Raw genomic sequence first — 23,064 nt, forward strand, 5'->3', positions numbered from 1 at the left:
GGCAAGTGGACAAACCTTAAGGTCGAGCCTTGGAAATGATAATGGCCCTACATCTACAGTCTAGCGGTTCTGGGGGGGCCAGGGGGGGCCAGTGCCCCTGTGACAACAATTTTGGACCCCCTTGTGGCCCCCCTAAATGTTTTTTTACATAACTAATTTTTGCTATCATTCTTTTTTTTACATCCATTATTAGACAGTGGCAACGATTATGAACATGGTATTTTGCCTGCTAATGCCTGCAATGCAGTGAAGAAAATAATATGACAACAATAACGTCTAATGTAACTGGCCCCTCTAACAGTACAACTGGCCCCAGCTTGGCCCCCCCAGTTGAAATGGTCTAGAACCGCTACTGCATCTACAGTCTCTTCACTCTGCCCAGATTCATAACCGTCATCGGAACGAAAGCTAGACATTCAGGGAGCATGGGAAAATTCCAAAAGCAATGGATAGAGATTTTTGCTAATTTTGAAAGCGAGGAAACATAATCAATCTAAAATGAGGCCCTCTTGACCTCGGGGAAGACTGAATGCGGCACTGCTGCTCTAATTTTGTACAGGGTTTTCCAACTGCCGGCACGCGGGTCCTCAATTTATTTTTAATTATATTCCGATCCCCTGACCATCCACTCAAGAAAAAATTGTCCTGCTGCTGAATCTAGTTGATGATCCCTGATTTAGTAGAATATACAATAGAAAAAACTGGTGAATTAGTCATGCTATGCTTCCTTTCCCTATTTCTCCGTAAAGCTGGTAAAAGAAACTCCATTTATAACAGGCCATGTTGTTACAACAGAAATGTTATACGGCATCTTCTTGTTGGCACAACAGATATTCTCTCTCTTTTGTACTGCTTGTATTTACTTCCTCTGTTTTAGCAAGAAAAGCTGGGCTGTTCTCAGATCTGTTTGTACTGTCTTGCCAAATCATATGGTCATTGTCATGTCAAATATGGTAGCCTACCCACGAAAACATTTCCTTCACTATTACTCAAACTTGGGTCTCCGGAGTGGCGCAGCAGTCTAAGGCACTGCATCTCAGTGCAAGAGGCGTCACTGCATCTCAGTGCAAGAGGCGTCACTGCATCTCAGTGCAAGAGGCGTCACTGCATCTCAGTGCAAGAGGCGTCACTGCATCTCAGTGCAAGAGGCGTCACTGCGAGTCCCTCGTTCAAATCCAGGCTGCATCACATCTGGCCATGATTGGGAGTCCCATAGGGCGGCGCACAATTGGCCCAGCGTCCTCTGAGTTTGGGCGGGGTATGCCGTCATTGTAAATAAGAATTTGTTCTTAACTGACTTGCCTGGTTAAATAAATAAAACAATGAAATAATATTATCTGGCTTCATTAACATTTTGGATCCACTGTCTTTACACATCAATCACATCAATCACACCATTCTGTACTGTATGTCTTTACAATATGAAACCAAACACCAACTTTAATTAGTGTACTGTACGCACTGAAACTGAAAATAATTGAATAAGTGTTTACCCTGACAATATAGTGTATTTGAATGAAACTACCAAGTATATTGACACATCCACTATATATATACCTAAGGTATTGTGAATAGTATGAAAGCATCACTTGGTTTCATAAGAGCAGGTCACCTGTTTCTGTTCTTGACTTTTTCTCTCTTTATGGTCCAAACCCATCTATTGTGAATAAAGGGGTCACCTTACAATCCAATACACTACACTACTTAACAAACGAGTGCCATTGTCCATGTTTGGCATGAGATCCTGTGTAACATCAGTGGGCTTATGGGAAAGACACACACCTCACCTCTGAGGAACTACAGGGAACCTCACGCTACTGATCTAAAGACATGCTTTCTGTCAGTCTGAGCCGTAACCTACACCCTTGCGCTATGATTCAATTATCTAGTGTCCTAATTAAGAAAAAAAAAGGACTCTTTTTGCTTTCTCCTTTATACCTGACATTCAATTAGTTGGGTCGTTCCACCAATCCGTTGCCTTTTGAGAAGTGTAACTTGGTCACCTACTTTTTACATTCTGTCATAAAGTTGAAAATGTTCAACTTCATAAAAACACATTTTACCATCTGAAGAGGTTAAATACATAAAAAATACTATACTAAATGCCTATTAAGTGCCAAATAAAGTAACAGGGTCAACCGTGGCAGGGTTGACAATTTCATCTTAAATCAGCCATAAATTCCCTTGTGACAGGGGGAATGGAAGCTTGTTGTGAACCACAGGGAGGTGCAATTAAATGCAAGTTGGGTAACAGGGATGACGTGTTATGCTTAACCCACTCAGTTTTCCACCACAAAACACCTGAAAATTGGCCAAAAAGAGTAGAACAGTATCTTAAAATGCTTATTAGATTGATGACACCGGACACATATGTTCGCTTTAGAATTTAATTGTAACTTAGAATAACATTCCCTAATGCATCTGGCGTAAGCTACCTGAGGCTTTCTCAAGCATGGTTATCTTGTATATGGCAGACAGAAAATGGCTACTGATGCGGAAAAGAAAACCCGTCTTGAGTCAATACTGCCATCTATTGGTAAACATAAATATACCAAAGCTCATCTCCTTTTTTTAAATTTTTAATATTGTTTTTACCCCTTTTTTGTGGTATCCAATTGGTAGTTACAGTCTTGTCCCATCGCTGCAACTCTCGTACGGACTCGGGAGAGGTGAAGGTCGAGAGCCGTGTGTCCTCAGAAACACAACCCAGCCAAGCCACATTGCTTCTTGACACAATACCCGCTTAACCCAGCAGCCAGCCGCACCAGTGTGTCAGAGGAAACACTGTACACCTAGCAACTGTGTCAGCGTGCATTGCGCCCAGCCCGCCACAGGAGTCACTAGTGCGCAATGGGACAAGAGCATCCCTGCAGGCCAGACCATCCCCTAACCCAGACGACGCTGGGCCAATTGTGCGCCGCCCATGGGTCTCCCCGGTCGCGGATGGCAGTGACAGAGCCTGGACTCAAACCAGGATCTCTAGTGCCACAGCTAGCACTGCGATGCAGTGCAGTGCCTTTGATCACCGCGCCACTCGGGAGGCCCCTCGTCTACTTTTACACTATGATTTGACTATTAGATGTTCAATGTTTCTTTTGAGAATTTTATTTATATATTTTTTTATTTAAAGTTTCACCATATTAAAACAAGAGAAACTTGGAGAAATGTTGGGGTTAAGTGAGTAAAAATCTTCCTAGAAGTCACAGAGGATGCACGGAGAGACATTTTGCCACTAGTTAGTCAGATTTATTGAATTCTCCATGTGGTCTATACTAAAGGGCACTTCATTTAATATAACAGGCTTTTAAAATGTAATATTGATGCACAATTTCTACTTAAAATATCAAAGGGATGCAAAAGGCACTCATTTGGTGTAACAACCCAGTTGTTAGTGCTTCAGTTGAACTATGACTAATGATACTGTCATCTCCTCCCAACACTTTGTTGATGGGACAACCTTTCCTCATATCGTAGAATCAGAGATGCAAGTCCAAGAACTCTCTCTCTCTCTCCCCTCCCTCCCTCTTTCTCCGTCTCTCTCTGTTTCTCCCCCCCCTCTCTCTGTCTCTCTCTTCCCCTCCTTCTCGCTCTCTCTTTCCCTCCTTTCCTCTCTCTGTCTCTCTCTCCCCCTCCACCTCTCTCCCCTCCCTCCATCTCTTATCTCTCTTCCCCTCCTTCCCTATCTCTTCCCCTCCTTCCCTCTCTCTCTTCCCCTCCGTCCCTCTCTCTTCCTTCTTCTCTCCATGCTCGCTCACATGATGCTGGCTGTGGGACTTATGTAACGAGACAGACAGACAGACAGCTGGGGGTGAGGGACATGCAGAGGGACAAAAGCTTTTTCAAACCAGCACAATGAGTCATTGGGATTAAACGTTCTTTGTTGTGTGTGTTTGTGTGAGTTTGACAGTATGTGCCTGGCATGCATTGTGTACAACATGTTTCAGACAGTGTACTGTAAGAGTACTGAGAAGAAACGTACTTGGAAATCGCTTTAGTCCTGCTTGGTTAATGAGAACAGGTTTCAATTAGTAGTTTTTGTAGTTTTGCAGCACCTGCAATTCTATCAGATATTTCATTATTGATACTCAAAGGGCTGTAACAGGCCTTAGCGACCAATGTTTAAGCAGTACATTTTTTTCCACAGACGCAACAAGAAAGAAGGATGTGCTTGCTTTAGATTGGGCGTTTGACGTTTCTGAAGTTATGACGCAGTATGTCTACAGAGTGTAAGAGGTGAATGTCAAGCAGAGAGACAGAACAAAGGCCAGGGTATAAAGGGTGTGTATTTTTGTTATTCTTGTTATTTTTTCTCCAAGCAGGAAACAATATTGACTTCATTTCAAAGGGCCTAATACAGAGCTAGGGCTAGATTTCCATTGGTTGCTCTCACGCCATACACACAGACACACACATGAAATGTATAGATCGAATGTGACATACATTTTTGCAGTTTTGTTGAATTCTCCATGTGGTCTATATTAAAGGGCACTTCATTTAATACAACAGGCTTTTCATTCTTAAAAGTGTAACTGTATAAAAAAATATATATATATATATATTGAATTTGGCCTTTACTGCTATAGCCCATATAAACTCATTGAATGACACATTCATAAATGGCAAAACATACCTGTAAACAAATACATCATAAGGAATAAGGTTTGGAAGCATCTGTGAATTTTCACTTTTAATGTATAGGCCTATACCGTTAATTTAAGCTTTTAAATGTTCATGATTTGTGTGCTTTCAATCTTAGTTCTGGATATAAAACTCATAGGTATACACAGGCAGCCTAATTCAGATATTTTGTGAATTAGGCTGCCTGTGTGAACGTAGCCTATGAGACATACCTCCCAAATTACATTTTTCGTTCTCTTGAAGAGAATGTTCTAACAACCTGACTGAACATCATTCAAGGCATGCTACCTCATGCCCTTATTCAACCTGATGACTTGAGAGAGACCAACAGGTACCCTCCCTCTTTAAGATAATTAGCTAGGCAATCAATTAGTCATTGTACACCTGTGTTTTCTTAAATTGAACTACCCTTCCACTCCACACACTCGGTCAATGAGGGCAGTGTGTATGCATGGACTTCTAATCAAAACAATGTTTATGAAATGACCATCATGTGAAATGATAATGAAACATGCATCAGCCCTGGTTAAAAATCAATGCACACAGGTAATGTGGGGATATTCGCAGGTAAGAAACAAACCATTGTCTATATAGTTGACGGTCAAAACTGGTTTAATTTTAATAGTTGTAGGCCTTAGGCCTAGTATTTTCTTATATATTAATTGTCAGAAATACAGGCACGATGCATACAGAGAGCCAGTAGCATGGCTCATCTCTTCATTGTTGATGGTTTGCCAACAAGAAAACAAAAGCGAGGCGGCAGAGTTGGGGGCTCGCTCACTTTTAATGAAGAGATAAGTTAAGCGGAAAGATATTGGACCTGACAGATCTGTAATCAATAGATTACTTATACAGGACCGTATTACACGATGGAGAAGAGGGGAGCAGGGAAAGAGAAAAAAGGGGACCACCCGCCCTTCTTTCTCTCTTTCCCTCTCTCTCTCCATAGTTCAGCTGTTAAAGCACCAACCAGTACAATCAACAATCACTGAGTGACCATTCAATGCCACTCTCTCCAGCTCCAAGCTCCCCATCAACACAGTTTCCCTGTATGGAATGCTCTTGTCATCACTCAGAGAGAAACTGTAAAACCGTCATGGCTCCAAAGATGAATCTGGGCTGATCTGTCAAACTGCGGTTTAGGAGAAGCTCACCAATTGAATGCAGTAAGTTACTGTACTTTCTATTTGTGTTTCCTAGCCTGGGAATCTAGTCTGTTTTTGCTTTAGCCAACTCCTCTCTGTGTTCATTCATTGCCATGAAGAGTTGGCTACAGAACTCTTAAAGTCTAGATCCTTTTGGGGGAAGGGACGGGTTGAGATGCATATGAAAAATAGTCAATCAGATTGTGACCAATACTGTCATTCATGTTCATACATTATTGCGGAGCATTATTTAAGTCAACCCAAGTGACAACCAAAATGTAACCATAAGTTGTTAAAGCACCAACCAGTACAATCAACAATCACTGAGTGACCATTCTGTTTTGTCTTCTAAATATTTGATTGTGTATATTTTTGGCACCACTTATGTTAATGACTCAAAGATGGAGGCGTGGAGTCAAAGGATTATATGGGTAAAAATGGCTGTGTTGTTATTATTATAGGTCATGCTATGCCTCCTTTCCCTATTTCTCCGTAAAGCTGGTAAAAGAAGCCCCATTTACAAAAGGGCATGTTGTGACAACACATGTTGTCTGGCATCTTCTTGTTGACACAACAGATATCTTTTGTACTGTTTGTATTTACTTCATCTGTCTTAGCAAGAAAAGGCTGGGTGGTTCTCAGATCTGTTTGTAGTCTTGCCAAATCATATGGCATCTCAACACAGTTTCCCTGTATGGAATGTTATCTTCATGACTCAGAGAGAAACTGTACAGCCGTCAATCATGGCTCCAAAGATGAATCTGGGCTGATCTGTTAAACTGTGGTTAAGGAGAAGCTCACCAATCAAATGTAAGTTACTGTTTGTGTTTCCTAGCCTGGTAATATAGTCTGTTTTGTTCTTCAGTCAACTCCTCTTTGTGGCTACAGAACATAGTCTTGCACCAGGCTATGGGTTGTCTACACCTTTGGGTGAAGGGACGGGTTGAGATGCATGTAAAAGACTATAGTGAATCGGATTGGTGTGTATGACCAGCCTCACTCATATTCACACAGTACACTATTGTGGACCATTATTTAGATCAACTTAAGTGACGACAAAACTGTAACCATAATATTTTGTCACTTATGTTAATGCCTCCAAAGGTGTGGAGTCAACAAAGGATTATATGGGTTTAGAGCGAACAAAGCCTGTCGGTAATGGAAAGAGCAGTGATGACGTAGACAGACGGTGACTTCTTGATTGACTTGGTCATGGTTTCATAGATTGACTGGAGGAGTTGTCTAAAATTACTTTGGGTATTTTTCCTGTTCTTAAAAGTAGACAACATTCCCTTTTCATGGAATTGGGTCAGAAAATGGATGTCATTGTGCTTCTATAAACCAATGAATATGTTAGGGTAATGTACAGGAATTCAATGTTCCAAAATATTTGCTATCCAGCCCTCTAAATGCCATTAACAAATTCCCATAAAGTACTGAATGACTCTTGTCTTCTTTATTGAACGTCTTCCTTGCAACATAAGATTACTGAATTTCCAAGAAAATTGGCAAAGTATCGGAATGTAACATAACAAAGGATGACTTTCATTCTGTCCTGTAGACCTGTCAGTCATTTATTGTCACTTGTCCTTCATAGTTGTATTATAGTGTGGTGGTAAGGGCTCTCTCTACTCTCCCCTTGTCAGGTGAGAACCTTGATGACTCTATTACCTGTGGATGAGGATGCGGTCTACACTCTCTCTCTGTGGAGGAGAAGGGGAGGGCAGGGGCTTGAGAGCCCGGGTAGGCAGGATGAAGAGACTGCTGTGCCTTCGACACACCCACCGTGTGGACGTCCTGACGGACATGGAGCCGGGGCTCTGGCTGAGGCGCTTCCAGCTGCTGGACACAGAGGTCACTGAGGTGAGTTGGTGGAAAGGTGATGTTTGCTCTTTCGTTATAGCTAAGGGCCAAAGAGAGTGGAGTGGGTTGCATTGAGTGTCAATGCGTAGAGGATTAAAGGTCTGTCTGACTCAGTATTGTGTAATGTATTAATTTAGGAGGTTAGATTTGGTGGCATGGCGTTTCCCCCTTCCAGTTAGGTAGAAGAGTTGCTTGAGTCTCAATGTGTAGAGGCTGAAGGGTTTTGTCTGACTGATACCTTATTTAGTTATTGTGCATACACATTTGAGCAGTCAGTTAGCTTGGTAGCTCCATTAAAACCATATACATGTCAGGTATTAAACCTACAGGGACTTGGCAAGTGAAACCAGTGAGCGGGAGCTTCCTGAATATGACAAACACTTTTCTTGTGTCAGAATATCCAGTTGTTGCCTTACTTTTGGAAGCTTCCTCTTACCAGGATTGATTTATAAGAGCCTGACATCTCCAGTGACGTCAGTTGCAGAGCTAGGGTTGAGATTTATAGGGGCCAGCTTTACTGTCTAGGTTACTGCGTAAATGGTAAGAGGGAGGGGTCATCAATGTGCTGTATAACAACTGTCATGTACCTCAGTGTGAGGTGGTTTTACGTCAGAGCAGATGTGGTTCTCATGTAGGCTGCTGCTTTTGTTTCCTTTTTCTTCAGTAGTTTGGGTTGTTGAACACAGTAGCTATTTTGACACTGAGGAGGAAGGAAGTCCACCAGGAAGTGTGTCTGTCACTTCTGAAGCGTGCTGGTTTTAACATGCCTCTTCTGATAAGGGCTATAATTTGGACAGGACCCACAGTTGTAATCCGTATTTCATACCAACAAAAATATTGTTCCAAAAAGACAGTTTACTCATGTTATCGATTATACAAAATCGAGATTAATTTCTTTTGAAGTCATCTAATCGGACAATTGTTGTGCGTTGTTGTGAATTCAGTGTGTCTCATTAACGTTAATTATTCACCCTGCCCCCTCGGCTACCCTCTCTCATTCTCTTTGTGCCTCTGGACTGTGTGGCATTGGATGGTCATGGTTCAGATATTCAGAGGAGAGAGGGGGGAAAAACTCATTAAGCAACAGTTACCCATTCTCCCCTTTTGAAACCCACTGTTTGCTAATGAGGGGGGTTTATAATAGAAACCGCCATTGATCAAACGCCATCTGCTGAGCTAGAGATGGTTGACACTTTATCATTGGGGCGGTCAAGGCGCTTTCTCATTGGGACAATTTAGGGATAAAAGTAGATTAGACTACAGTGACAATTTTATAATCAGATATGAGTACTGAAAGGTTGGGAGGTCGATCCCTGGCCGAGTCATACCAAAGACTGTAAAAACGGGACCCGATGCGTCTCGAGTGGTACTCAGAATTAAGGAGATATTAAGGAGATATGTTGGGGGTAAGGCCCTGCGATAGACTAGTGTCCTGTCCAGGGGGGTACTTGTACATTAAGCTGCCTCGCGCTACAGAAACAGGAGATAGGATCCTGCTATATGAGCTGTTTGTTCTGGCTCGCACAAGCCAAGGCTAGAAGAACATTGGGACTATAAAGCTACTGTTCAGCTCAACAGAAACCCTACATGTTTCTCTTCACCAAATTATAAATATGGTCTGCTTCTACTTCATTTTGAAACTTTCAGCCAGCCAGTAGAAAAGGACAGCAACAGGTGACACTGGCTTGGAACAAAACAGACTAGTTTTCTGTGGAATTTCCAACCATGCCATACCTCTTACAGACACCATGGGTTGAGAGCAGTCCTGAGAACTGTCCCGACTGGATTTTAGAATAGTGGCAGTAAGGTATGAAGGAGATACCAGGAGCAGTCACCTGAGAAGCACATTACAGGCACATGGTTTTTGCCTGAAGAATTTTCTCAGACATGATGGTTTAAGAATTCCCAAAACACTAACAGCAAAAAGCTCATAGTGCCTCCAGTTTTTTTTTAAACATACTGTACCTAGAGAATAGAAAGTGGATTAATGCATTTAAGGAAAAAAATGCAAATGTTCCCTTTATGGCTATAGTAGGCCTACAGTAATCAGACATCATCTATACCTACTAAGATGGTGCAAATGTTTGTTTATTACATTGTTTTAAATTATTTTAATTTGCCCAAATAATCCGAAAAAAATACAAGTGTGAAAGTTGTGAATGACATGGCCTGTTACCGTCTGTTTGTGACACTGCTATCACCAAATATGTTGACTTAAAAGCGCGTGGTATCGAGATTCCCGCCCTGCCCTCACCTGCTAGTACAGTCTCTGCTCTCGCGCTCAGGTGCAATCAGTCACTGCGACTTGCACAGAAACCGGCTGTCGCACCGCTCACAGCGAAGCTCACACAGACAGGCTGTATAGCGGCTAGGCTATCGAGTTTGAAACCTGCTTAGAAGTATATTCATCTATTAATGTCGTTTGAGTTGATACAGTATATAAAATATACTCTATATTATACGCAATTCAGAATAGTTTTTTTTGGTCGGATCAGTGACATCCCAGGTAATTTGCGGAACTAGGCTACTGGCTGTGCCATCCAATACTTATTTCGGTCACTCACGGATTACTTCATTGGAATATCAGTACCTACCAGCAGCAAAACAGAAGAAATGGCTCCCTAAACTACTGGAAACGTTACCTTCTTTCATCAACTAAAACGACTGGGAAATATGGGGAAATGGTGTTTGTCAATGGTATTAGTCTTACCTTTATTCATTGCTTACTGTACTTGTGAAATGTCTCTGTTCTTTTAGGTTACTTGGTCTACTTTGGTCGCATGCAATCAATTAATACATTAATTACACAGCCTTTTATTCTGTGAGATATTACTGTTTAAAAAATGAATAGCCTAAAATAATTAAACCTCCTTAATTTATCAAATAATTAATTTACCGACAAAGCAAAGAATCAAAAGTATTATTATAGGGCCATATTGTGATTTTTTTTTTCCTGCTAATAGTATTTTGTTTTCCATATAGTGTAATCACAACTTTAACTCAGTATTGTCTTCAAGATTTCATATTTAGGTTTTCTTTTGAAGGTGCTTTTGTGTGTATCTGTTCACACACTAGACAGGGGCAGAACATAGAGGTAGCCTATTGGTCCAGACCAGTGTACCATGGAGAGTTATCAACAAAACTTGCATGTCTGTCATATGGCGGACACAGATATGGAGGGCACAGTAAATAGTGGCCCTTGTTCTCGTTCCCTCTGCAGCCAGCCAGACTCAATTAGGTGTTGTATAATGACAACAAAACACTCATTTGGAGCCTGTCAATGTTCTTTACGACAGACTATGGCGATCGACAGGCTTTTAGTGGCTGTGAATAGCATCAACCAGAGACGGATATAGAGTTTGGACGTTGCTACTCAGTTCCAATATGTCTGACCGGGTGGAAACTTCCTTGTTTCCTCATCCTCTATTTATGGCTTGATTCTCCATTGTGTGTCAGTGGGATACTAGCTAGAATCTTCACCCTAGAAGTTATTATATGGAATTCATGGGCTCTCTCCAGGGACTGGGAACTGCTAGATGTTACTGAAATGTGTTACTCTGATTTTGTTACCGATGTGAACAGAAGACAGAGATACTGAGAGGTACTGTAGTGCTCTCTAGTGCATGGGTAGGCAGGCCCCATGGATACAGTGAGTTCTGCTTTGTCTAAAAGCTACAGGTCTGGGTAGGGTCTTCTGTCTACCCACCCAGTCGGGTCAAAGTCTAGGGACTACAGAACTGGTAGCGCCACACCCTACCCACTCTACACTCTGCCCTATCAGTGAAACTGAAACCTGATCCTCTGGTTACATGGTGAGGGTATAACCTCTGTCTAGTCTATACGATGTTGGGCTATGTTGGCCTCTTTCTGTATGTCAGGAAGTGTCTGGCTGTGTGTCAAATGGCACCCAATTCACTATATAGTACACTACTTTTGCAATTGTATTTATTTGACCATTTAATAGCGCAATTGAACAACACATGGATGCAATGCATTTAAAAAACATTGAGGAGAACTTAAACGTATTTCCACTGTGGTTCTCTTTGATGGAGATTGAATATTATCTTTACTTTGCTCTGGATGATGGAATGGGAGTTGATGTAGTATTGCTTGAGTGGAGGGAGCAACGATGTTGCACGTCTTGCTAAAAACGTTCCACATTTTAGACATGGAGGTCTATAACTAGCAATTATACATTTCAAAATGTATAATGTGCTCCCATACCAGTCAGATGGGATATAATCATACAGTATAGTAAATTCATCTGTTACCAAAAACATGTCTAGCTGAAAACATGCCACACGTTGACATTTAGGTCCCTATACATTGTGAATGTATAATATCTATTTAATGACGTCACATACCTGTTGCTGTACAGGCATGCAGTTTAATAGCAGGTGCCTCTGCAGCATTAACATTTGCATAGATGGATGTCTAGCTAAAAACATGCCACACCTTTTACATTTGGTCCCTTTACATTGTGAGATGTGCAATCAACGTTTAAAAAGCTCTCATACCAGCTGCTAGACAGACTAATTGATGCCTCTGCATAGATTGAACTGAGAATTCTGTTGTTTGAAAGCAGCATCTGTGGAACGGTGCTATTGACGTAGCTGTGCTTAACCTTCTCACTTAAACTGCTCATTGCCTGAATGCTTTGAATGTGAAGAGCTCTACATTTGACTGGTGGTGTTTGTCACAGAGCATGAGGAAAATGTAGGCCACTTCACTGCAGTTGAAGTTGAACGTCTATGTGAATTTAGTAGGACCGGCAAACCATTTTGATTAATTCTGTGTGTTATGGCACTTTTGGCTAATGTCAACAACCCTTAATGTGCAATTACTATTCTATTCTATTGAAGTCTCACCTCCACTCCCTTTGTCTCCCACCAGGACCCAGTGCAGGAGTGGGGGGAGGAGGTAGAAGAGGGGGCTGTGTTCGGCATAACGCTATGTAGGGAGCCTGTGCTCCCCAGCCCCTCCACCCAGGACCCCTCAGAGCCTCTCACTATGTCCCCGTCAACTCCATCGGCTTTCAACTTCATCCAGTACCACACAGTGAAGGTAAAAGCACTTTGAGAGAATGAATGATCAGAGAGAGATGTGGAAAGACTGGGGATAGACAAAGGATAAGAGGCGGAGAAAGGGAAAGATAAGCACTTTGCGACAACTGCTAATGTAAAAAGTTAATTATGAATAAAGTGGATTTGTATTTGATTGAAGGTGCGTCGGTTGAAAGCGGGGACCCTGGAGCGCCTGGTAACCCACCTGCTGGACTCAGAACACCAGGAATCTGACTATGTCAGAGTGTTTCTGTCCACCTACAGAACCTTCACCACCACCAACACACTCGTAGAACTGCTCTTCCAGAGGTGAGACACAGAATAGGATTTCATGGTGGTTGTTGTTTTTTGTTGTTATTCAGAGCAACATATGTTTAACCCAAATGTAATTCAGTATGTGGCACTGTGCTGTTGGTGAGATGGTTACAGAGATCATCTGATGATATGATAATGTGTTTAGCAGACACTTACTGTTAAGATACAAAAACACATGCATTTAAAAGGTAAGTGGGAAAAGTCATTGAAAACAGTTGACTAAAGACATCTTGTAAAGTAAACCCTTGAGTCTGGCCTGGAGTCCTTGGCCTAGATAGGACCCATACAAAATGACCTGAAATCTTATCAGACTAATAACCTCTGACTAATCTCCGAGGCTGCACTTTGGTTGCACCTCTTTCAACAATATTTGGAAGGCATCTGGCATGATGCAGGACTACCAGTCTAATGTTGTAAGTCTTTCCTAGTTTGAATAATTCAGTTTCACCCCATACATATTTGTGTGATGTTGTGGGAGGCGACAGTCACTCAGTTATGAGTTTGCCTAACCGGTTCCTAATTACCTACCACATGACGGGTCCAACAAGAATGTCTAAAGACTCATTTTTAAAAATGCTGCCTCATAGGTTATTCATAATATTTTTATGCAAAATAAATAACAAATGAAAGTGAAGTTTTCCAGATATCGTAGTTGGATTCCTGCATCTCCTGCTTATTCCCTCACGATATCCAGGAATTCTCTAAATGGGATTTCTGGAAAATCTGGGAACCTCATTCTGTGATAACATTGTATTGAACTTTTCTGAGCTATCGACTAGTAAGACCCTTTACCAGTTCAGTAGTTAGCCTTTTACTGGAGTTTAATCCTATCTGCTTTTACCTATGACATTTAGAACCCTAGAGATAATGATTAATTGGTTGTTAAGCTGTCATCCTCATTTCTGAAGCGCTGGTAGCAACAGGCTTCCTTATGAAACTGACGTCACCATATGCTAGCCCCAGGGCACATGGATTGTAATCGACAGCAATGGGCTTTCCACCGAAGGTCAGGTCTCTGTAGTTTATATGTTAGTGAAGGGCTACTCTTGCTTGTCAGATTCATGGTGTGGGATTAGAGTAGCAGAGGAGAGTAGCCAACTATTTATTTGACAAAGACCATGTTGGTCAAAACATTGCTTTGTACCCCTAAATCCCTTGTAGGAGCAGTAACCATTGAGCAAACATTCAGGTTTTTTCTAAGTACTGCATGTCTCTATTTCCATAGGGATGATATGATTGCCAACCTGGACAACACAGTCTGCCCAAGGAGGTATGAGGAACTTCACTCTCTCAACTACTTCTACAATGTCTTCTTACCATAAAACACCCTTGATATTAATTCCCCCCCCCCCCAGCACCCTGGTGCCCCTGATCAGAACCTGGCTAGAGGAACACAGGGAGGACTTCAGGGAACCCCCTCGGCACCCCTCCCTGAGGCTACTCTGTTTCCACCTCCGCCACCGCCTCGCCTTCCGTCGCCTGGCACAAACAGCTGAGACGCTGCTCAAGAAGCTCCAGGAAGAAGGTTGGTAGCATTCAGTAAGGCAAACTGTAGAAAAACGTTTTTCAACAGAAATCAAACTCTGGCTTTATATTGGACAAATGTAGGTAGTACCTCGCTGTTTCAAATTTTTATCCTTGCCCCTTTCTTTCACAAGCAAAAAACTTCATCCTACCTCACCAGTAGAAGTCTTACAAGTTGTGATTTTTGCTTATTATTTTGCTTATTTTCTTCCTAGATCGCATTAGTCTGCATCAGTCTGCACCAATAGATAATAGTGATTGTCAGCAGAAAGAGGGGTCGGGAGAGGAGGGATCAGGAGAGGAAGTACCGAAGGAGGTGACTGCAGACTTTATGGACTTCCCTGTCATAGACGTGGCAGAGCAGCTGACACGATTGGACGCTGTAAGTGTTAATCATCTTTATGACCCAACCCTTTCTGTTCAATCACTCTGCATGAATGACAAAGCTTACAAAGTGTATTTCCCTCCTTCCTATAGGACCTCTTCATCAAGGTTGTCCCGTTCCAGTGCCTGGGCTGTGTCTGGTCTCAGCGGGACAAGAAGGAGAGCCGCAATGTGGCGCCCACCGTCCGCGCCACCATCGCCCAGTTCAACGCTGTCACCAACCGGGTCATCACCTCCCTGCTGTGCTCCTCGTCAACGTCTCCGATCTCTGTCTCCTCCTCAACCCCGAGTCCATCTATGGCCCCTAGCTCCCCTCTCCTCCCCCACACCAGCCCCACCCTCAGGGCCAGGGTGATAGAGCGGTGGATCGCCATAGCACAGGTCAGCAAGCCCAGATGGTATACTTAGAACATATATTTATCTACAGTTTGAGATCTTTAGAGACATGTTTAGCTCTAAAAAAATATGTAGATATTTAGGAAAGCAACAGGAAAACTGTTTCTTAAGTGGCTAAATGTAGGCATTGTGTTCGGTCCTGTCCTCTGTAGGAGTGCAGAACGCTGAAGAACTTCTCCTCTCTGAGAGCCATCCTGTCAGCCCTGCAGTCCAACGCTGTGTACCGCCTCAAGAAGACCTGGGCTGCCGTCAACAGGTGAGATATGCAGAGGCACGGTAGCAGGTTTACATTTTGTCAGCCAGTGATTCTGAGGGTAAGTTCTCAGACCCAGATTAACTCTACTTCTGAACTGAAAACCACTTGGATATTCTTCTTTGAGGGGAAAGCAACCCTGAATATGGTGGCTGAGATGCATACTGCACATTTCTGAAAACTGACAATTTTATTTTAGGGATTGTATGGCCTGTTTCGACCAGCTGTGTGAGACGTTCCCAGATGAGAACTGTGTTTTGACCAGCAGAGAGATCCTGGTGGAGGTAAGAACCACAGAATAGAACCAAAGAATGGTAGTGGTTAGAGCGTTGGGCCAGTTACCGAAAGGTCGCTGGATCGAATCCCCGAGCTGACAAGGTACAAAGAAATCTGTCGTTCTGAACATGGCAGTTAATCCACTGTTCCCCGGTAGGCCGTCATTGTAAATAAGAATTTGTTGTTAACTGACTTGCCTAGTTAAATAAAGGTTCAATTAAAAAAAAAATAAACACAGGATGGCACCACAACCGTAGAGTTCTAGTTCAACAGTAAGAACACCACTTAAAAATACATTTTCCACCTGAGTAGCAACATTTACTGTTCTGTTCCATAAGCAGTTTTTTTCATTTACATTTTAGTAATTTAGCAGATTCCCTTATCCGGAGCAATTAGGGTTAAGTGCCATCCTCAAGGGCATATTGACAGATTTTTCACTTAGTCAGCTCAGGGATCCGAACCAGCGACCTTCCAGTTATTGGCCCAAAGCTCTTAACTGCTAGGCTACTTGCCGCCAACTAAAAGACTGATATGGGGGTTAATACAGTATAATGATAGGGTTGTTATCATATCGGAAGTGTACACTTCAGCACAAAAGAGCCATTGTACTTTATACTTTGGCTACACAATCAAATAGGGTCAGTCATATCCGATAGCACTGTCTATCATATTGTATTCACTTTTACTTGTTGGCTTTGTAAACGGCCCACATCTAAAGGTGGCGTAGTCAATGACTGCCAGTTTGGGGCTGGGCACATTGAGTCACACCGCTTTGACTGAACCCACACACGCCTCCGAGTAAAACTAGCAACATCTATTACCAGGCGGAGGTGACTTGGTATGTGTTGATTCCAGTGGAGGCTGGTGAGGGGAGGATGGCTCATAATGGATGGAATGGAGTTAATGGAATGGTATTAAGCACATGGAAAACCAGGTGTTTGATAAAATTCCATTAATTCCGTTCCAGCCATTACTATGAGCCTGTCCTCCCATTTAAAGTGCCACCACTGGCTGATTGTCTAAAGAAGGGGGTGTGCTTGCGTTTTAATAGGTGATTCAATCTCAGCCTTATCATGACGGGGGACAACCAATCAGACACCACACCCAATAATAACAAGAACTAAGTAGTTAATTAATAACTTAACTATGTACTGCACTCACTATACAAGGAAGTATTATAGAACAGCTATTTGGCTTGCTATGATTGCCCCACCCATCTCATATCAAACTCCATGTACTTGTTTAAGCCCAAAACAAGTAGATGCAGGTAGTGTGACTGTGAATAATGCACGCTATTTCAAGCACTCTCATGTGTAGGAACCTTTAGAAGACTTTATTGATTTCTTGGCTAATGGATGGCAATTGAATGATTTTCCGTGCCCATTTTAAACCAAGCCTAATGTGACTTGTTTTTGCTGTTTTTTAGGATGGCAGCCAGCCGGATGACAACGCCACCCCCAAGTCACCCCAGCTGTGCCCCATGTCTAAACAGATGGTAAGACTACTTTCTGGCCGTGCTTTAGATGTTCTAACATGATCTGTACTAAAATTGTATAACTTATGTCTGAGCGCCTACAGTATATTGTATGAACAGCTAGCATGCTGATAATATTCAGTTACTGTCCACAACAATCGTGCGAATCCATTAAAATCTGCCGACATTATGTGGCTTCCTTATTCTTTGACTTTGGACCACAGAGCACGAGATACATGGAGAAGACTAAAATAATACTGTTAGCTCAGCAAACAAATCTCTTCCTAATGCTTTAGAGCGAAAAGAGGAAGTGAGGTAGGAATACCCCTTAATGGTCCTGACCCGTCCTAGTTTCGACTTCTCCGAAACAAGTTACATGCAGCCTCTGTCTGTGATACTGGATGCTTCCCGAATGGCACCCTATTTTCTATATAGTGCAATACTTTCTGGTCAAAAGTAGCGCACTATTTAGGGAATAGGGTGCCATTTTGGTCACACAGTGATTCCCTAATATAGATCTCTCTCCGTTCCAACCTTCCTCCTTTTAATTTCCTTCCTCTCGTCCAGTGGAAACTCTTAGTCAGCTCAAATCACAACACTTGCCTTTTGCTCACTTTAATGACACTTGAATTTTTGTTGTACAAAGTTAACTTAACTTAACTAGACCCTTTTTAGTCATTTGTGGATCATCATCAGGTCAATGTTATATAAAGGTTAGGTGATGATGATTCTGTCTATGCTTTCTGTGTAAACACAATCGCTGTGAACTGTTTTATGACGTACCATCCCATTGTCCTTCACACAATATAAACTGTTTACATTGTTTAGGACGTGTCCCAATGGCTCCTTATTTAGTGCACTTCTTTTGACCAAGGCTCTGGTGAAAATGAGTGCACTAGGCAGGAATAGGGTGCCATTTGGGACGTGTGTATAATCTAGGATAGGCTGCTGTATGACGTAGTATCTTATCGTCCCTCAAACAGAGCCCTACCAGTGGTGTAGTCCCCTACCTGGGCACCTACCTGACAGTCCTCACCATGCTGGATACTGCACTCACAGACACAGTAGAGGTGAGATCACAATTCTAATATCTAACCCAATGTATTCAATACGAGTGTGGCTTTGTGATGTGGCCTTCCTAGACCTTTTGGTGGTCAGAACATCCCAACTTTTCACTCCTATTTATATGACCCACTTTCCTTGTCTATTATTTGTCTGCATTTACAATGGTCTGATATATGAGCTTATTTCAATCCTATTTGTATCCCAATTCACAGGGTGGCCTCATTAACTTTGAGAAACGTAGACGGGTAAGTGTCACCCCCTAGTGGTTTTTAAAAGAAATGCAACCAATCTCAGTAACCATACAGTACTGTGTGAGTGGGCTGTATCATGACATTCTCACCCTCCCTCCCTCTATCAGGAGTTTGAGATCCTGTCTCAGATCGGCCAGCTGCAGGCGTTCTGCTCCTGCTACAGCCTCCCGGTAGACCAGACCATCTCAGCCTGGCTGCAGAACCACACCATGCTCAATGACCAGGAGAGTTATGAGCTGTCCCGCGCTCTGGAGCATCCGGTTGACCCTTGTCCAAACTCGCCCTCTTCCTGGAGCCAGCGCCTGCTCAACAAGAAGCTTGCCTCGTAAGTCTGACCTTCCTATGGCCAGAATGTCAAGAATCCTTTCTGACATAATGTATTATTTACCCTGTGCCACTGTCTACCCAAATACAATACTCCACTGTGTTGTAGCTAGGGTGGGTACCAGTCTTTTTCTAGCTAACATTCCACTCCTGTCATCTCTTTGGCCAATGACAGGAGTATATTTAGTGATTTAATGGGCATCCTAATAAATACAGAATACACACCTGTCATTGGCCAAAGACAATATATGTTAGTAATATACTTAATCTATTGAGGGAAAAGAAGTAGCAAGAGTCCTGCAGGTATTCCCAAACAGCAGCAGGTGCTCTTGGAGGGGAATAGTCATTGAAAAGCTAAAGGAAAAATTATATCCACAAATGGTTGTTAAGTGGTGTTAAAAAAAATCTAAGTCCAGGCACTCGTGTGGGTTTGAAAGTTAAAAAGCCTTTGTGGGCTACAGCGTTATTAAAACACACCAGCGCGTCTTGGCTAATGCCTTCATCAGGGTGTCTGTCTATACCTCATCTCTATTGAACATGTGAGTGTTTGAGGTATTTGTGAGCACTTTAATGAACTCTTTCCGTTTTCATGTGTGTGTAGGTTGCTGTCGGGCACTGATGTCTCCAGCAGAAGGACCCATTCAGACCAGCTCAGTGTGTCATCATCAGGCTCCAGTGGTTCTGAGATGGAGGATCTGTCCTCACCACAGCCCTCTCCTCTCAGCGTCAAACTCAAGGTAGATAACCATGTCCAGGATTCATTCAGATCTGGGTTGAAATATTTGATTTCTTTCAAATATTTTTTTGTTTTGATTGAGCCTGCCTGGAGAGCCATTTGGGTGGGGTTTGCACTTTGGGGAGTATTCTATTGGTTCCAATGTGCCAGGCAAGCTCAAAGCACAGCTAAAGTCTGTTTGAATCCAGGTCTGAAGTTATATGTTGACCTTGTTTATGTATAACAGTTATTAGCCAGTTAGCATGGAGCATTTATTATGCCTCCTCTCTCCCAGTCTCTGTCAGGCTCACTCCACAATGTGTCTGAAGGCCTCTCCTCCAACACCACCTCCCCCACTCCCTCCAACGCCTCCTGCAGCTCCTCCCAGCCCGACCTCTCTTACTCCTCTACGGCCATGAGCCCTGACTGCTCTTCCTCCTCCTGTTGCTCCTCCTCCTCTCCTCCGTGCTCTAAACCCGTCTATAACAAGCAGGTAGCTGACTCCTGCATCGTGAGGGTCAGCGTGGAGTGCGGCAACAACGGCAACGTCTATAAGAGCATTCTGGTGAGTGAACTCTAACAAATACTCCCTTAAAGTGCGCCAATGTAGATCTCTCTTTACTGGTTAGGGATGATAGTTGATTTTCTAGATTGTAATAATAATTGGGGTTTCCACCTCCATAAGAGTGTACACATCAAGCAGCTTATATGTCCAGTGTGTTCTACTAACCTTGTCTCTATGTTCCTCTTGTCCAGCTGACCAGTCAGGACCACAGTCCCCAGGTGATCCAGAGGGCCCTGGACAAACACAACCTGGAGAACATGAGCTGTACAGACTTCAGCCTCACACAGCTGCTGTCCCAGGACAAAGGTGAGCTCAGTCAGAGTAGGAAAGAAGCTTACTCTCCCTTGTCTCCTTTCTTCCTCTGCACTTTTAAACTACATTTTGCATTGCGTTCCCCTCGGTTGTTGATCAGTACAGATAAAGGAGAGGAGACAAGGAAAAGAAGCCACCATAGACTATTGAGATACACTCAATATAATCCCCATACTGATCTATATGTTCCCTTTCTCTCCCACCAGAACTCCAGATCCCTGACAAGGCCAACGTGTTCTACGCCATGGCCACCTCGGCCAACTACGACTTTGTCCTCCGCCAGCGCTGGAGGAGCCACAGCAGACGCCTGGTCACTTCTTCTAGCCCCGGGGCCCAGGCCAGGGGACGCCACGCCAAGTAGACGGCACCACAGCTCCACCTCCTAGTCTGGAGGGAGAACTATAGCAAAAGAAAAGGGTGGAAATGGAATTGTGCCCCACTGGAACCATGGTGTATTCACTGTATATGTGGACAGTAATTGAGCTAGTTGCTGATGCTTGGTAGAAATGCACATTTAAGCCTTTCATTGGCCACAGCCTGAGAACTTGCATTGTGAACACCATTATGAAGCTTCTGCACCAGGATGTGGTTGACTCATCATTGGAAAGGAGATTATTTTGATACTCATGGATTCAAGGATGGGACTAGATGCATTCCAGGAGGTTCCATATTGAAGGATTGAAAACCAAGAGAGAGATGCCAAGAGGTGCCGTTTTGAGGGGATAAGTATGTGGAGGTGTGTACTCAGAGATTGAAACTGAACAGGTGAATTGAAGTGACGCAAGCAGACATTTTGTGGCCTTATATCCACTTCGGTGGATTTAAGCCATATGGATGTCAATGGAAAACATGAGAAATCAACCACAACCATTTTTATTTTCTACACAAAACTAACACCAGCTAATGTCAACAAATATACTATGGCACTTTAGAATGTTGACCAGTGTATCTAACCAACACTCCAAATGCACTGCACGTCATTAATTTAGCTCCGAACAGCTAAGACTATTATCAACACGAGTGACTATGCATCTACTTATTTGTAAAGAAAAGGAACCTGGAGGAAGGAAATCTTCCCTTCTACTCTAAATAGGTGTGTTATCTTCCAACAGAAAGGGCATGCATGTCATTGACCCTGGGTCGATGGAAGTGTCCAACATGATTGAGTGGGGTGTGTAGGTGTCACATAATGATGCAGTCTGTATGGGCTGAGGGGATGACCATTCACATGGTCCACACCCCTTGCTACACGGTCCTAACATTTCAGAAAGTGAGGAAGGAAAGGTGCGTTTAAATATTGGAGCAGGGTGTGTGCTATAGGCTTTCGATATATTTACACAGACCGAGACACAAATTAATAACAACAGTAGATATGATAGTGTTATTAGCAATATGTATATAGACCAGATCGTTTCAGTAATTATTCTCAATGCTATGTTGCGTTTCATCTTTGCGCGAGGGGATTTTAAAATGTTTTACAAATTATAACGTGATGTTATTTATTTGTAATTTTTATGAGTGATTTGTTCAATGGAGGGAGGGGCAGTGCCTGGTAAATGTACAGTATGTTTAATGTCTTAACTATAATGGGAAGATGGCACTTTAAGTCTCTTATCAGACTGTTATTTTGAATGTCAAATGAAGGATATAACAGTGGACAGAACATTAAGGACTCTTTCCAAGACTGACCAGGTGAAAGATATGATCCCTGATGTCACATGTTAAATCCACTTCAATCAATGTAGATGAAGGGGAGGAGACAGGTTAAAGGATTTTTAAGCCTTGAGACATGGATTGTGTATGTGTGCCATTCAGAGGGTGAATGGCAAGATACGAGATTGAAATGCCTTTGAACAGGGTATGGTAGTAGATGCCAGGCACACCTGTTTGAGTATGTCAAGAACTGTTACGCTGCTGGGTTTTTCACGCTCAACAGTTTCCTGTGTGTATCAAGAATGGTCCACCACCCAAAGGACATCCAGCCAACTTAACACAACTGTGGGAAGCATTGGAGTCAACATGGGCCATCATCCCTGTGGAAGGCTATCGACACCTTGTAGAGTCCATGTGCCGATGTATTGAGGCTGTTCTGACGGGAAAAAAAGAGGTCGCAACTCAATATTAGGAAGGTGTACTTACTGTTTTGTACACTGTTTTCTCCCCCCCCCCCCCCAATGTGGTTAAAAAAGGCCCATTTGACATAACTACATGAGAATGGCTATTGAATGTGGATGTTGAAAGACACAGAATGTGATGGTGTTATTTATGGTGAATTCATTAACCAGTGTGAGGGCAGTGTGTGGTTGGTAAATGTGGGTATTGCTGATAGTGTTGTGAAGTGTAGAGCTGTTTACAAGTCAGATGGGGTGACAACAGAGAACAAGCATGAATTGACCTTTCGTGCTGCTTAAGATTTAGCTGAAACTCCTATCAGTGTTTTATTCGCAGAGCCATTTGTCGTGTGTGTACTTTACTAAACTTGTGAGGACCAGAAGTCCTTA

The 23,064-nt window shown here is 42.8% G+C and overlaps 1 protein-coding gene across 5 annotated transcripts; it reads left to right on the forward strand.

The window, feature by feature from the left end:
• Positions 1-5,070: 5,070 nt before the first annotated feature.
• LOC115147340 (ral guanine nucleotide dissociation stimulator-like 1) lies at positions 5,071-22,048 on the forward strand. Of its 5 annotated transcripts, none has more exons than XM_029689536.1 (19): positions 5,071-5,205; positions 5,588-5,804; positions 7,430-7,646; positions 12,540-12,710; positions 12,870-13,018; positions 14,250-14,294; positions 14,380-14,549; positions 14,764-14,930; positions 15,026-15,313; positions 15,481-15,584; positions 15,781-15,865; positions 17,284-17,352; positions 18,315-18,401; positions 18,609-18,641; positions 18,755-18,972; positions 19,573-19,708; positions 19,982-20,251; positions 20,443-20,557; positions 20,770-22,048. In XM_029689536.1, exons 3-19 carry the CDS (start codon positions 7,461-7,463, stop codon positions 20,922-20,924), a joined length of 2,448 nt encoding a protein of 815 aa, XP_029545396.1. In that variant the 5' UTR covers positions 5,071-5,205; positions 5,588-5,804; positions 7,430-7,460; the 3' UTR covers positions 20,925-22,048. The 5 variants fall into 5 exon arrangements, with proteins under 5 accessions (XP_029545396.1, XP_029545398.1, XP_029545400.1 ...); XM_029689538.1 differs by having other exon boundaries at positions 5,658-5,804; XM_029689540.1 differs by having other exon boundaries at positions 5,715-5,804.
• Positions 22,049-23,064: the final 1,016 nt, after the last annotated feature.

The sequence above is a fragment of the Salmo trutta genome, chromosome 14, assembly GCF_901001165.1.
Source record: "Salmo trutta chromosome 14, fSalTru1.1, whole genome shotgun sequence".
In the NCBI taxonomy this organism is placed as follows: Eukaryota; Metazoa; Chordata; class Actinopteri; order Salmoniformes; family Salmonidae; genus Salmo; species Salmo trutta.